At 43.1% G+C, this 12,512-nt stretch overlaps 1 protein-coding gene across 4 annotated transcripts in view; it reads left to right on the top strand.

The window, feature by feature from the left end:
• The window catches only part of il1rapl1a (interleukin 1 receptor accessory protein-like 1a), a 115,372-nt gene that overhangs the window by 60,094 nt on the left and 42,766 nt on the right, over positions 1-12,512 (top strand). For all 4 annotated transcript variants that reach the window (XM_029836572.1, XM_003961804.3, XM_029836585.1 and 1 more), the window contains exon 5: positions 973-1,126. In XM_029836572.1, coding sequence (XP_029692432.1) covers positions 973-1,126 — 154 coding nt within the window. The remainder of the gene's footprint in view (positions 1-972; positions 1,127-12,512) is intronic.

Genomic DNA, 12,512 nt, shown 5'->3' on the forward strand with positions numbered 1-12,512 from the left:
ACAGCTGTTTGGATGGATGCTATTGTGTGCCTCGCTTTTATTTTTCCCCATTATCGTTTCATTACTGTAAAAATGGATTCTGTGATGATGGTATTTTACGGATATTCTGAAAGGCTTCATTGGTTTGTTTTTGTCTGTTATGGCTGTTTACATTTAAAATCTTTGTGCTAAATGTGTCTCTAGATCACTGGGACAGATAATAGACTGACACAAATGATCACAAAAGTGCTTTTTTTCCAAGCAGAGAGCGTCCATAAAACCCCCAAAATATTTTTTGAAGGACATTTCTCACACTCTGCCCCGCGGGTTCACTCAAACTGCCTTTCCCGGGTCAGTTACGGCCTGCGGACAGCAACGTGTCCACTGGAAGAGTTCAGGCCAGAATAATCACAGGCAGATCAGCAGTGGATTAACTCGGCCAGGCTGGACCTCTAGGTTCTTCCAGAATTCAATTAGGGCCTGGATAATGAGTGGGAGTGCTGGAACCCAGAGTTATTTGGACCACTGTGGAGCCAGAGTGATTGAATTCGAAGGTCGCCTGGAGCGATGCTGGCATGGAGTACGGCCAGCCATTGTCACTGTGGACTGAGAGGAACGTGTCATGGGTACAGCCTTCGTGCGCAGATTTACCCCACACAGCAGAGACGCAACAGTGGCAACACAACAGAGACCACTTTAAATGAAATTCTCCCTCTCTGCTGGGTGGTGGGCATTTACCTCATCACAATAACTCCTGAGCAGATAAGTAGGGTAATGGCTAGGTGTTATCATTTTACTGTATGGAGCCATTATGCAGGACTGCCACGTTGATACTTCATTCTGAAGCAGCGTGGAGCATTTCATTCCTTGCCTGTCATGCCAGTGGCACCACCGCCACTCCGTGCATCAGCTGTTAGTCATCCCGTGATGGATTCTGAAGTTATTCATCACCTGCATAGAGTGCAAGTTGAAGGTCTGCCTGTCCTTCTGCAGGAGTGCCATCCAAAGCAGTGGCGTGCCAGCATCATCCAGAAAAGAGACATTCTCTCAATCCAAGAGGTGAAAGAAGATGACATTGGGAATTACACCTGTGCGGTCCAGTTCGGGGGGTTTGTGGTCCGGAGGACGACTGAACTAGCCGTGACTGGTAAGAGCGTGTTTGTTTGAGCAGAATCGGCCAGTGTTTGCTTTCCCGATTCTAATGTTCATTTTAAATGGATCAGTGCACCAACAGCGACGGATATGGGGAGGAGAAATAGATGGAGCAAATACACACATCACTAGAAAAGACTGCAGCGATGAGCTGCTGCTGCTGCTGCTGTGTTTACAGCTGCAGGATGTTGAATTTTGGAGTCTGACCGCTGTTGCTTCATTGAACTCAGCACATTTAACCGACCAAGCAGTGCTGAAATATGTAAGGCTGAAGGCTAAAATCTTCCACAAAGAGCCAAAGATCCAGGACCAAGGTCAGAAGATTAACTTCTCTCTGGTGGCTCTCTCTCTCTCTCTCTCTCTCTCTTTTATCTATTAGCATTGATGCAAAAGTCAACTGTACTATTTCAGAATTGTAGTAATGGTAAAACACTTGTTACGACTCAAAATAACTGGTATAAATGTCATCAGAGCCTGCATATGCAGCGCCAGTGTACCCTGGATTTGATAAGTATCTCCTTTGGTATTTATTTGTGTGTCTGGTCATTGCTCTTGAGCGATAAGCATGATAGTGGTGCCGGATACACGGGCTGTTTCCTATCTAACAAACAAAATGGTGCCTTCACCTGGGGAGCGTGCACTGCGGGATAAGGGGTTAACATGCAAACAGCAGATACAGCCTCGTCTTTGCCTGATTTTGTCACTGATGGACCACATTTAATCTTCAGGGAGCTTAATAAAAATGAAGCAGATAAGAAGAAGAAGTTAAAAAAAAAACAAAGATTAGAACAGATGGATCTTTGTTTCAGCACAACACTCATAGGGTTTTAGTCCTTTTCAAAGATGAATGTAAAATTTTCTGGCCTCAAAATTATATTTAATTTATTTATTAAATATAATGAGTAAATTTGACAAACATCTGCTATGGGATGTCATGATGCAAATACTTGTTTTACTCAAACATAGCATCTATCACCATACAGTAATGTTTGGTTATCAGGCTGCTGTTTTGCTTCTTGTTTTTAAACCACATAAAAGACTCTTAATTCAAAGGAAAGTGGACACATTTTGGCCGCCATTACTCTGCTTCACCACCAGGGCATCATTGATGCAGCACCTCTTAAAACCAGTTGTAGTCTAGTAGAATTTGATTTGTTTGCACTAACCCTGGAATTATTTCTTTTAATAAAACTGCACCATCATCCCCTCAAGTGGGCGTGTGATTATCCACATTTTATCGCAGCCTCTTAAAGTCGACATTGCTTGAACAGCAGGTATAAAAGTCCAAACTGTGTCTGCAATGTGAGGGCTAATGTTATAGTTTATCTGATAGGACAAAGGATGAAGGAGGTCATTAAATTTAAGTGATCTTAAATACATTGCAATAGACGCTGACCTTTGCACTGACCCTGACATTTGTTTGTGTATATGTTCGTGCACACGGGTGTGTGTGTTAGTTTCTGACTCTGCCGCAGGGCTTCTATTAGAGGCAGTCCAGAAGCTGCAGTCTGAGGTCACTCTGGTAATAGAGGTTAACTGCAGGCATAAACACGAGCTCACCCTGATCAAACTGATCCAAGAGCCTCTTAATCAAGCACCAATGGGCTTCAGGTTAATGGAAATGTAAGACAGAATATTAGCCCACCCTACCCTCACCTTATGACTTTATGCTGCCTTTCAGTTTGTTTCAGGGTGCATTCAAAGACGCATAATCACCCTTTCTCATGTTGGCGATGCGTTTAGAGAGCACAAACACATTATCAAGCCGCGGACAGACTTTTGTTTCCCTCTTTTCTCCATCAACCCTCCCCTTAACCTCCTGTAGGGAAAGTGTGTTGTGGTGTATCCTCCTATTTCATTAAGTTTCTTTTTGCAGTGCGAGGAACAGACGCTCACCTGCAGAGTCTGAGGCCTCCACGTTTGTCTCCCAGAACGGATGCAATGTATGCATCCCTGCAAGTGTTGGGCTGTTTCCTAATAGTACATATGAATCAATTCTATTCAGTTTTTATGGTTCTCGCAGGTCTCGTTCCAGCACTGTGATGGTGATGCTACAATAGTATTACAGCAGATAAAAGCCCTGTTCAGCTGATGTATGCCACTTTCCCTGGAACTGTAGTAAGGAAAGTATTATATGGAGAGAGTGGGGAAAGGATAAAGAGAGCAACAGAGGGAAATTGACTGATAATGGTTCAGAAGATAGAAGACAAGCAATAGGATGAACGAAAAAGACAGGAGAGGTTGGCGCTCCTGCACCTTATCTGTATTCCTTTTCGGTATCTCGGAGCAGAAACGGTGTGTCCGTGACTATAAACATAATATTATCCCAGTGTTTATCACAGCGCACATTACCGTTTGCCTCTGTCCGACTTACTGTAATGGAGTCGTTTGGTTTGATGGATGCCTCGGGCATGGGTTTCTATCTTTCGCTCCCATTATACCTCTGTCTGCATCCCTTCACCGCTGAAATGCCTGTCTGCACATTCAGCATAGCCCGCGAGTGTGGTGATTGAGGTTATGACCAATGTAAATGTACCATTTGGCACAGTGAATTGGATGAGCAAAGGGCAGGAAGAAAATAAGGGGAGGAGAGGAATCATCTACTTTACCTCTTGTTGAACACGGACGGTAGAAGAGGAAGCCTGGCGAGCTTCTATTGTGAACAATTACATGTGCAAAAATGAAATAATGATCTCTATCTGCTGTTTGTTTTGTGATATTTGATGCAAGAGATGGATATTGCATCAGGGGAGTGTGCCAGACAGCATCTGTGTGCGCAGTTCAGAGTTAAGGATTGAGAAGGTTATTCAGGCCATTGTGTCTGTCATGATCAGAGGTTTCTTCGGGAGCCTGAACGCCTCACAACCTTATAAACTGTTCCTGCTCAGATATGTGCACGATTTGCGGTTTATTTGATTACCATGATGATACCACCGCTGGGCCGGGAGCCTCAGCCGTGAGGCTTAAAGAAAGCATTCAAGACCCTCCTCTTTGTTTTCCCTCCCCTCTATTTATCCCGCTTTAGGTGGATGGATGGCTGAAGAGACGGCGATTAGCATTGATATTATCCAAGACAGGAATGAGTGAGGGCCGATAAAGGAGTGGGGGTGACAGAATGAGCCGGGCTAGCACTCGGCTGAAACCGTCACTCAGACCATGTGGCTCTGGTGATGGTGTGACATGAATACAGGGGGCTCTCTGCTGTGTGCTGACCCACTGTGCTCTCTGTAAGCGCTCTTTTAGCTGTGTGTCCTTGGGGAGAAAATGATAAAATCACACCCGAGATAAGTGTTGCTCCAGCGGATAGCTTGTCTTCACAGCGTCTACACATGCATACCCTGCACTTCAATCACAAACGGGACCACTGCACACATCCCAAACACCGGGATACATACATTATTTATACAAGATAGTACAGTCCCACGGATTACCTGTGGTGATTTCTTCCATATAGGAAATGACAGCTGAGTTGTAGATGAAACAGCCATATTACCGGTCTCGGTTGGACCAGAAACAGACCCTCTCAACATTAACTCTCTCTCTCTTCCTCTATCTGCTGTAACCTCTCCTGTCTTCTTCTCTACCCCTTAAATTTCCCTCTTTCATTATTCCCAAACTGTCCTCCCTGACTCAGAGCAGGCCAGGATTTACTCCACCTCGATTCAAATAAAGCTGACACCAATCTGCACGTGACAAATGCAATTTACATCCCTCACAATTAATCACGCTTGACCTACCATGTAGTCTGGCCACACACTCATCTCTGGTGTCATTTTTATTTAGACCGTGACGGCTGCTATCAAAGGAGGAGTGGCGATATTAAAGTGATCAATCTTTACCTTTAAAGTGTACTTCAAATAAAAAACCCAACTTTTATACTCCAGAGGCCTGCGGTTCTGCCTGCTTTACTGTAAAATCCGCTGCAGTTTATTGAAACATAAAATCGGATTTCTTTCCCCAGACTTGATGTCTTTGAGGCGGCGTGAAATTAGCCAGCAGCCCCCTCGTTAGATCTGCTTTTTGCTAACACAAATGTGCAGCTAGATGTCTGGCCAGTTGATTTGGCAACACCAGTAGTCCCCAATGATCGCATCTGATGAAGTGTCGTAAGGTCCTTGCAAACAAGCCCCTCGTGGAAGTGAACACGGCAAACCACAGACCGACACCCCACCAAGGCCGTTTGGATGAAAAGGAATATCGGCCTGATGCTCCAGGATTCTGTGTCAATCTCTGCCTCACTTCATCTCAGAGGTTCTTGGATCTCCATCTGTTTTAGTCACTGGCAGCTGAGCCACCTACCAGTAGTTAGAGCGTACTGAGCAATAAGGAAATATCCCCTTTGAGATGGAAAATCGGTTTCACTTTAATGTAGTGTTTTCTCTATTAATTACGGTCTAATTTCAATACCTCGCCAAGATCCTTTATTGTTGTTTGCCTCCTCCAGTGATGTTATATCAGTGTATTTTTCCTTGATTTCCAGATGAACAGATTTGTCAGGCCTAATTAATATTTTCTTTCCATTATCAAGATGATCTGAAGTCTTTTCTAAAGGACAGGTTAAATCTAAGCTGTTACAAATTTGGACTTTCCTTTTGCTTTGTAATTAAAGAGAAGCTTATTAAATCTAACACAGATACTCAAAAATACATTTAAAAACCATATTACTCATGATGTTGGTGCAAATGTTCCTCCGAGTGTGGGTGGGAAGGCCTCTGATGGACACATTAAAAACCATTTAAAAAAAAAAAAATCCTTTGACATGATTTGGAAGGTAGAAAATGTTTTGAAAATTTAGAAAATGTTAGTGGGAACTGTGGTTACCGCTCAGTGATGCAGTTTGTTATGTTACTGGGAAAATTGTTTGATCTTTGACTATAGATTTCTTTTGAGAGTGATACTATCTATCTAGTTGTCATCTCTTACAGGTAGTGGCCAGAAATCTCACTGACTCATGTTTACCTGCAGACACCTACGGACAAAAAAGTACTTTTTCCTTTGCTTGGATAGTTTCAAAAAGGTCAAATTTTCCACTTCAAACAAGATGCTGTGATGAGCACTCATGCTCTACCCGAGATAATGGCAACCCCTCCCCCCCCCCCATTTGGCTTGATATGGGTCCCACACCTGCTGTGCAGCACAATGTTGTGCAGAACATAAAACCACCTTAGAAAATAATCGGACGGTTGGGCCAGAGGACCACTAACCATTAAAATCTTGCAGGATCCCAAAATTTGCCCCTGGGTTCACTTGCACCAGAGCTTTTTCCTCTCATAAACCATCACCCTGCCTCTCTGATGACACAAACACTGATCATATGCAGCTCTTCCTTTCGGAATCCTCTGCACTCTAAGAGCTAACGTGCCTACAAGCATCAGCATCGCCAGTCACACTCTTTCTTTTAAGGGATTGCTGCACAACTGCCATCTCAATTACCTTTAAATTTGCTCACACTTGTGGTGCTCATGGAGGTATTGAAATGGTCAATAAGGCATCCTAAATAACCCCCTCATTATACAGCGTCCTTGAAAAATGAGCTACCTCAGTCCAATTAAAAGATAAGAAGGTGACAATTAACAACAGAAAATAGGCCTTTATTAAAACTTATTAAACTTATTAAAACTTATTCAACTTATTCAACTTTATTTGATCTCAGGAAAAGAGCAGAATGTGGAAATGAATTTAAGCTGTCACACGCGCGAATTGATGTCTTTAACCTCACAGAAATGACAATAGGATGTATGCTATCTATAAGTTCAGCGTCTCTTTTTTACTTGGTGAACAAAGCGAGTAAAACCATGGACATGGTTGAGTTATGGCAAATATTTGATTTTTGTTGTCTTCCTGCACATTTGTATGAGCTCACTCTGTCATTCTTGTGTCAGGGACAAAAACGTCTCTGCATCAATGAATGATGGATTTCCTCTTCTCCCCCCTCAGCTTTAAAGCGTCCCGCACGTGTCCCTCGAACCCTGCATCACTGTGCAGTGTGTCAATGAAAATGTCCCCCCCCTCCAGTGGCAATCTGCCGCCCTGGCGTTCCTGCATAGTGAGAGAGCCTGTCCACAAGTCACAGCCAGCATCTGCATGTGTACGCGTGTGTCTGTGTGTGTGGACACATGTTGGCTTTTCTGCCCAATACAGCAGCAAATTGATTTTAGACTTTGTTTTGCTGTTGTTTCATGAACTCAAGTTTCCACTTTAACTCATCCGTCGATGAAACAAAGAGGAGCCGGTTTCCCCGGAGCAGGTGGCACATGATAATGACAATATTACAGGTGCCCACTGCTTTGCCTCATTTTCCTCTATGCCAGCAGTGATCACGTGGAAGCAACAGGTGGCCGGAATACATAAATGTCTTTGAACGTGAAATCCACATTCTATATCATTACAGTCTCACCCTGTATGGAGAAGAGTGATAGAAAAGATGTTAATGCTGAATTTTTCTGATGTGTTTTGCTTTAATAGGAGAATGGATATGAATCCAAAGGGGAAACATTTAAGAAAAACTGTCAAATTAACCAAACGGAGGTGGCCAAATCAAAATGTTGCACTTGTATTATTTTTGTTCGACATTAATAAATAGATCGTGGAGGTGGTTAACGATGCCTCTGTCCTATTTATATTCTCTTACACAAACTTTGCTTTTCTGCTTCTCCTCCCATCTCTGGTGTTATTTTTAATTCCCCTTCAACAGAGAGAATAGAGGAGGCGCTGCGCAGTTTCTCCCAAAAATGCTCGGCGGTCTCACCTGCTCGGTTTAAGACGCGTTCCAGCGGTCCAACGTTCAGCCTCTCTGCCACCCAGCATCGCCCTGCGAGCCTTTCGTACAGGAAAAGGCTTTTCTTTTTAATTAGATGCCAAATAGGAAATCCATAGTGCAGAGAAGTCTGAGTCCATTTAGACTAGAAAAATCAATCAGATCGCTGCCATGTTTGTATCATTGTGTGTTGCAGTGCGGAGATTTCCAGTCTGAATGATATGACTTAATTCGTTAATTAATGAGCAAATCTGGTTTTAAAGAAAAATATGCATAAAAATACAAACACGATCTTTAAAATCTACTTAGATAATCTTACCTGATCTAAAAATAGCTGACAGTTGCAATAGTTCCACATAAGATAATTGATTTAACCTCATTGTTGCTTTGAATAAGAATGAATGAAAGGCAGAACTTTCCTCTGACTGACATCCTTATTAATCCACTGGCAGTCAAATCATAATCATCTAAATCCATAAATACTCACGTCTGTTGACGCTCCTACTGTGCGCGTTGAGCCCAGCGCATTTGATAAATAAAACAACACAGCCGCTTTCCCCATCTTTATATTTATATTATTGAGGAGCACACAGAACAAGGAGAGCCTCGGCACAACAACACTGTCAGCAAACCATCTTCAGTCAAGATAGGAAAAAAACTATTTTCATTTTTAATGTAGGGGAGAGAGAAACACATTTAAAATGGTTGTTGCATCGATTCGTGTTTGTGGGTGGTCTTATTCCGAATAACACCAAATCACTGTTGTCATGCTTGAGTTCCTCTGTTTTTCTGACTCCAGCACATCGGCTGGTCTTCAATCAGATTATGCCTGAATAGTTTGTTTCCTCATGACTCTGCACACTTTTCTGCACCTTTTCTGCGCAGCATCTGGAGCGTCTCGCTGGAATAACTCGTTACATAATTAGCACCAAATTAACACTCATTTAGGCAATTGTGTTGAGAGGGTTTTCAGAGGCTTTATCACATGCTGTACGAGGCTCCAACGATACCAGACTGACTGAAAATAAACTACAAACACAGACGCTCTTTAAGACAGTCCCCCAAAAATCCACGTCAGGGTGAGAGTGGAATATCGCGCTGAGCTGTATCCTCATCAAAGCTCACAGAATCATGCAGCAGGACAACATTACGTTGCTGTAGTTTCAGTTCACAACCGCACCGACGCACTCAAGGTAAAAGATTATTTTAATTTCCTCCTTCATCAACATTATCACCTCTTTCTTTGGAGTATTAATGAGAAAATGATGGATTTCTAATGAAGTCTAGTCTCCTGGAGCTTTGGAACAAGCTCATATCTGTTTGCACTCAAAGAAGATAGCAAGTGGAGGACTACTTTTTTCTTTTACCCTTTAATAACCTCCTTCCCTTTAAGCTGCCTCTTTCTTCCCAAAGTCTCAGACACAAAAATTACAAAGAGACAGGCTAATGATAAAGTAAATATACATGACTAGAAAGTCCTCCACATTATTCCAGTATTATTCAGTCCTGTCAGCAACCAGGGCTGAGCGGAGCAGTGTTTGTGTTCTGACAGCAGCACACAAACATGCGTGCTCATACATATGGAGCAGACTCGTGCGTCCCTCTCAGTCCCACCGTCCTCCTCTGCATCCTCTCTGAGGTCAAACGCCCCCGCACTTTTCTTACTCCCCTTGTATCATTTTTCTGTCCCTCTATTTAAAGCCGACACATTCCCACCTCAGGTGGGGCAGAGGTTCTTTATTTCATTAACATCCCCCAGCATGCCAAAATTCATTATCCAAACTTTCTGTTCTCAAGCGCCAGAGCATACTAGCTAACACGCGGAACAAATTCCCCACTCCTCATCCTCCCTCCCTCGCCTTCTGCACCGCTGCTAATAAGTATGTTTAGGATGTGATTCACCTGCATCAAAGGCTGCCTCTGAAGAGGCCCACTTTGTATAGCTGCTTCATGATTAGCCATTAATGTCAATCCCGTCCCTGGTTTCCTCTGCTTCCATGCTTTGAAACCAACCAGTGGCTGTATCCAAAATGCAAATAGGAAGTATCGTTACAGCCTCTTGAGCGACTGTACGGAGCTGATGGCTGTTTGTAAGAGGTACCCGTGAAGGGGGGCTGCTTAGATGTGCCGCCTAATTCCCTTTTATGGAGGGTACGGGATTCAGCTTCTGATGCACAAATTTTAACCTGTTGACGTGAATCAAACAGAGGTTAAAGGTCATTAGGAATAACAGGATGTACTGTACAGTGTGATGCAAGTGGTGATTCTAGGGGAAAAAAATAATTTTATAAAGCTTTATTAAATAAAATGGAGCAATTCGAACTAATCCAGATTGGGATTTATGTCATAAAATGTGGCGTCTGGCTTTGTTTGTCCATGCTGAATGTGAAATGGCCCACGAATCTCTTCTGAAAAAAAACTATATGTATTCTTTTTTCAGCTGAATCTCAAGAGACTTTCCCAAAGTACTGCCTGCCATTGTTAGTGCAATCACCCAGTGCCATTGAATTTGATAGGGGAGCAACTCAGGTTCACCATGTTATTCCAGGCTTAGTAGCTCTTTATGGTCCTTTGGGACCCACCTTATTTATGAGACAGTGTGAAAGGGCTGAACATGGCTGCCACACTCCGCCCTCAAACCTTTTCTTCCTTTTCTTTTGCTCAAGTGTTTGATAGAATGCTTTGGGCAAAATACATTTTTCAGTTTGTTTTCTCTGCAACTTCAGGGCACTGAGCCGTTGAAGCTTTACCTGTGTCTTTCAGCTGTGGTCACTTCACTTGGCATATTAACCTTTCTCACTAATACATTGCATCGCCCTTATGTTTCCCTAGCATTCAGTGGCCACACTGTGTGTGTGTGTGTGTGTGTGTGCGTGTGTGTGTGTGTGTGTGTGTGTGTGTGTGTGTGTGTGTGTGTGTGTGTGTGTGTGTGTGTGTGTGGTTGTAATTGCTGGTTGATTTGTGGTCAGAGGGGGTCATACATCCTGCAGGGAGCATGTCAAGCTTTTAAAATGAGAGAAACGGAGCCAAGCCCTGCACCCGTTTAACCCACAGCACCTCAGAGCAGGTTAGAGCGCTCAATCAGCACCTTTTCTTTTATTAGAATTTAATATAAAATGCTGTTGGGCTAATCTAATACACCATGCCTTATAGTCTCACTGTATTTTACTGGGAAAAAAGCAGATATACTGTGTTTACACTGGACCACAATGATTCCGACAGGAAAACAAAGGGTTTAACTATCACACATAGCGCACTGTCACAAAAGGAACTATTTGATTTACAGTCGTGAATGCTCGCAGCACAGAGGGCCGGGGTCCCACAATAACAGTGTCATAGTGAGAAATTTCCAGTCGGGACAAAAAGCACGCGTAGGAGGAAGTGATGGATTCAGTCCAGATGGCCACCAGAGCCGGACAGCAGGAGCGCTGTTAACATTTTCCAACACTACGGGAAACAGGCACGTAGCAAAAAAAAAAAACCACAACGATAATACTGCACTTCAGTGTGAGGTTTTCATTTCACCGGACGTATCTCTCTATATTTAAATGATCTTTATAATGAGGGATTACAGTCATATGTTGTGCTCCGGATAATAAAGAAATGAACCAGAGGGGCCCAGAGTTGGGCCAGGACGTGCAGCATCTAATGGCCTGACGTCAGTTCCTCCTATCTGGGGAAGTGGGTGTCACTACTTCTGCAACTACTTATGACAAGGGTGATGAAGCACTTGTTAAAGTTGTGCGATTGTGCTCGAGTTCAAAACCTTTAGATATAAATGTGGAGGCAGATGGACAGAGACGGAGTGAGGGGCGGCGGGAAGAAGGGAAGGAGACAAAGAACAGCCATGGCTTCGAAATGACAGATCTGGGAGAGCGGAGCGGAGAGGGGTGAGAGAAGCTAATGGTCTCCATCTGTCTTGGAATGCTGGGAGAGAAGAGCAACGCTGGGCTTTTGGAAGAAGAGGAAGCAAACAAACATATGATTTGGAGATCGCACCCTGGCACTGAAACGTGACTGGCTGAATATGATTCAAATGGGAAGAGGCAGCTCGGAGACACCAGAGACCATCGGTTGTGTGAGGCTAATGATCTTTGCTCTTCTCTAAGAAAGCTTATATAACAATATGCATGTTTACTGTAAGTATGCCAGAGTCTATTTCAGTGAGGAGATCTGAAATGTGTGTGTTAAATGTGTGTACACTTTCTGAGTTTGTATGGGGAGCGGTGCTCCATGCGAGCAAGTCACTAATTGGATTTTGGCACAGGTCAGATGCAGCTTTTAGTGGCTCTGGCACCAATGAGACGTGGTCCATGGCCACTAGAGTGGCCCCTTCCAAAAAAAGAGTTTATTTCTTTATGATTTGATTTGAGAAAAGTTTTGATATTCTCTTTCAGTCTCCTATTTATCTTCTGAGATGAGGAAGCCAGAGCCTTTTAGGGAGAGGTCTGAGGTGACTTTAGTAAGGAACTGTTCCTGCCTTTACACAACCATCATGTTCTATCATCTGTCTTCTTCAGTTCACAGTTTGCAAAAGACATTTTACCTGTATGTGTGTGTGTACATATATATATATATATATATATATATATATATATATATATATATATATATATATATACTG

Source organism: Takifugu rubripes, chromosome 1, assembly GCF_901000725.2.
Source record: "Takifugu rubripes chromosome 1, fTakRub1.2, whole genome shotgun sequence".
Lineage (NCBI taxonomy): Eukaryota > Metazoa > Chordata > Actinopteri > Tetraodontiformes > Tetraodontidae > Takifugu > Takifugu rubripes.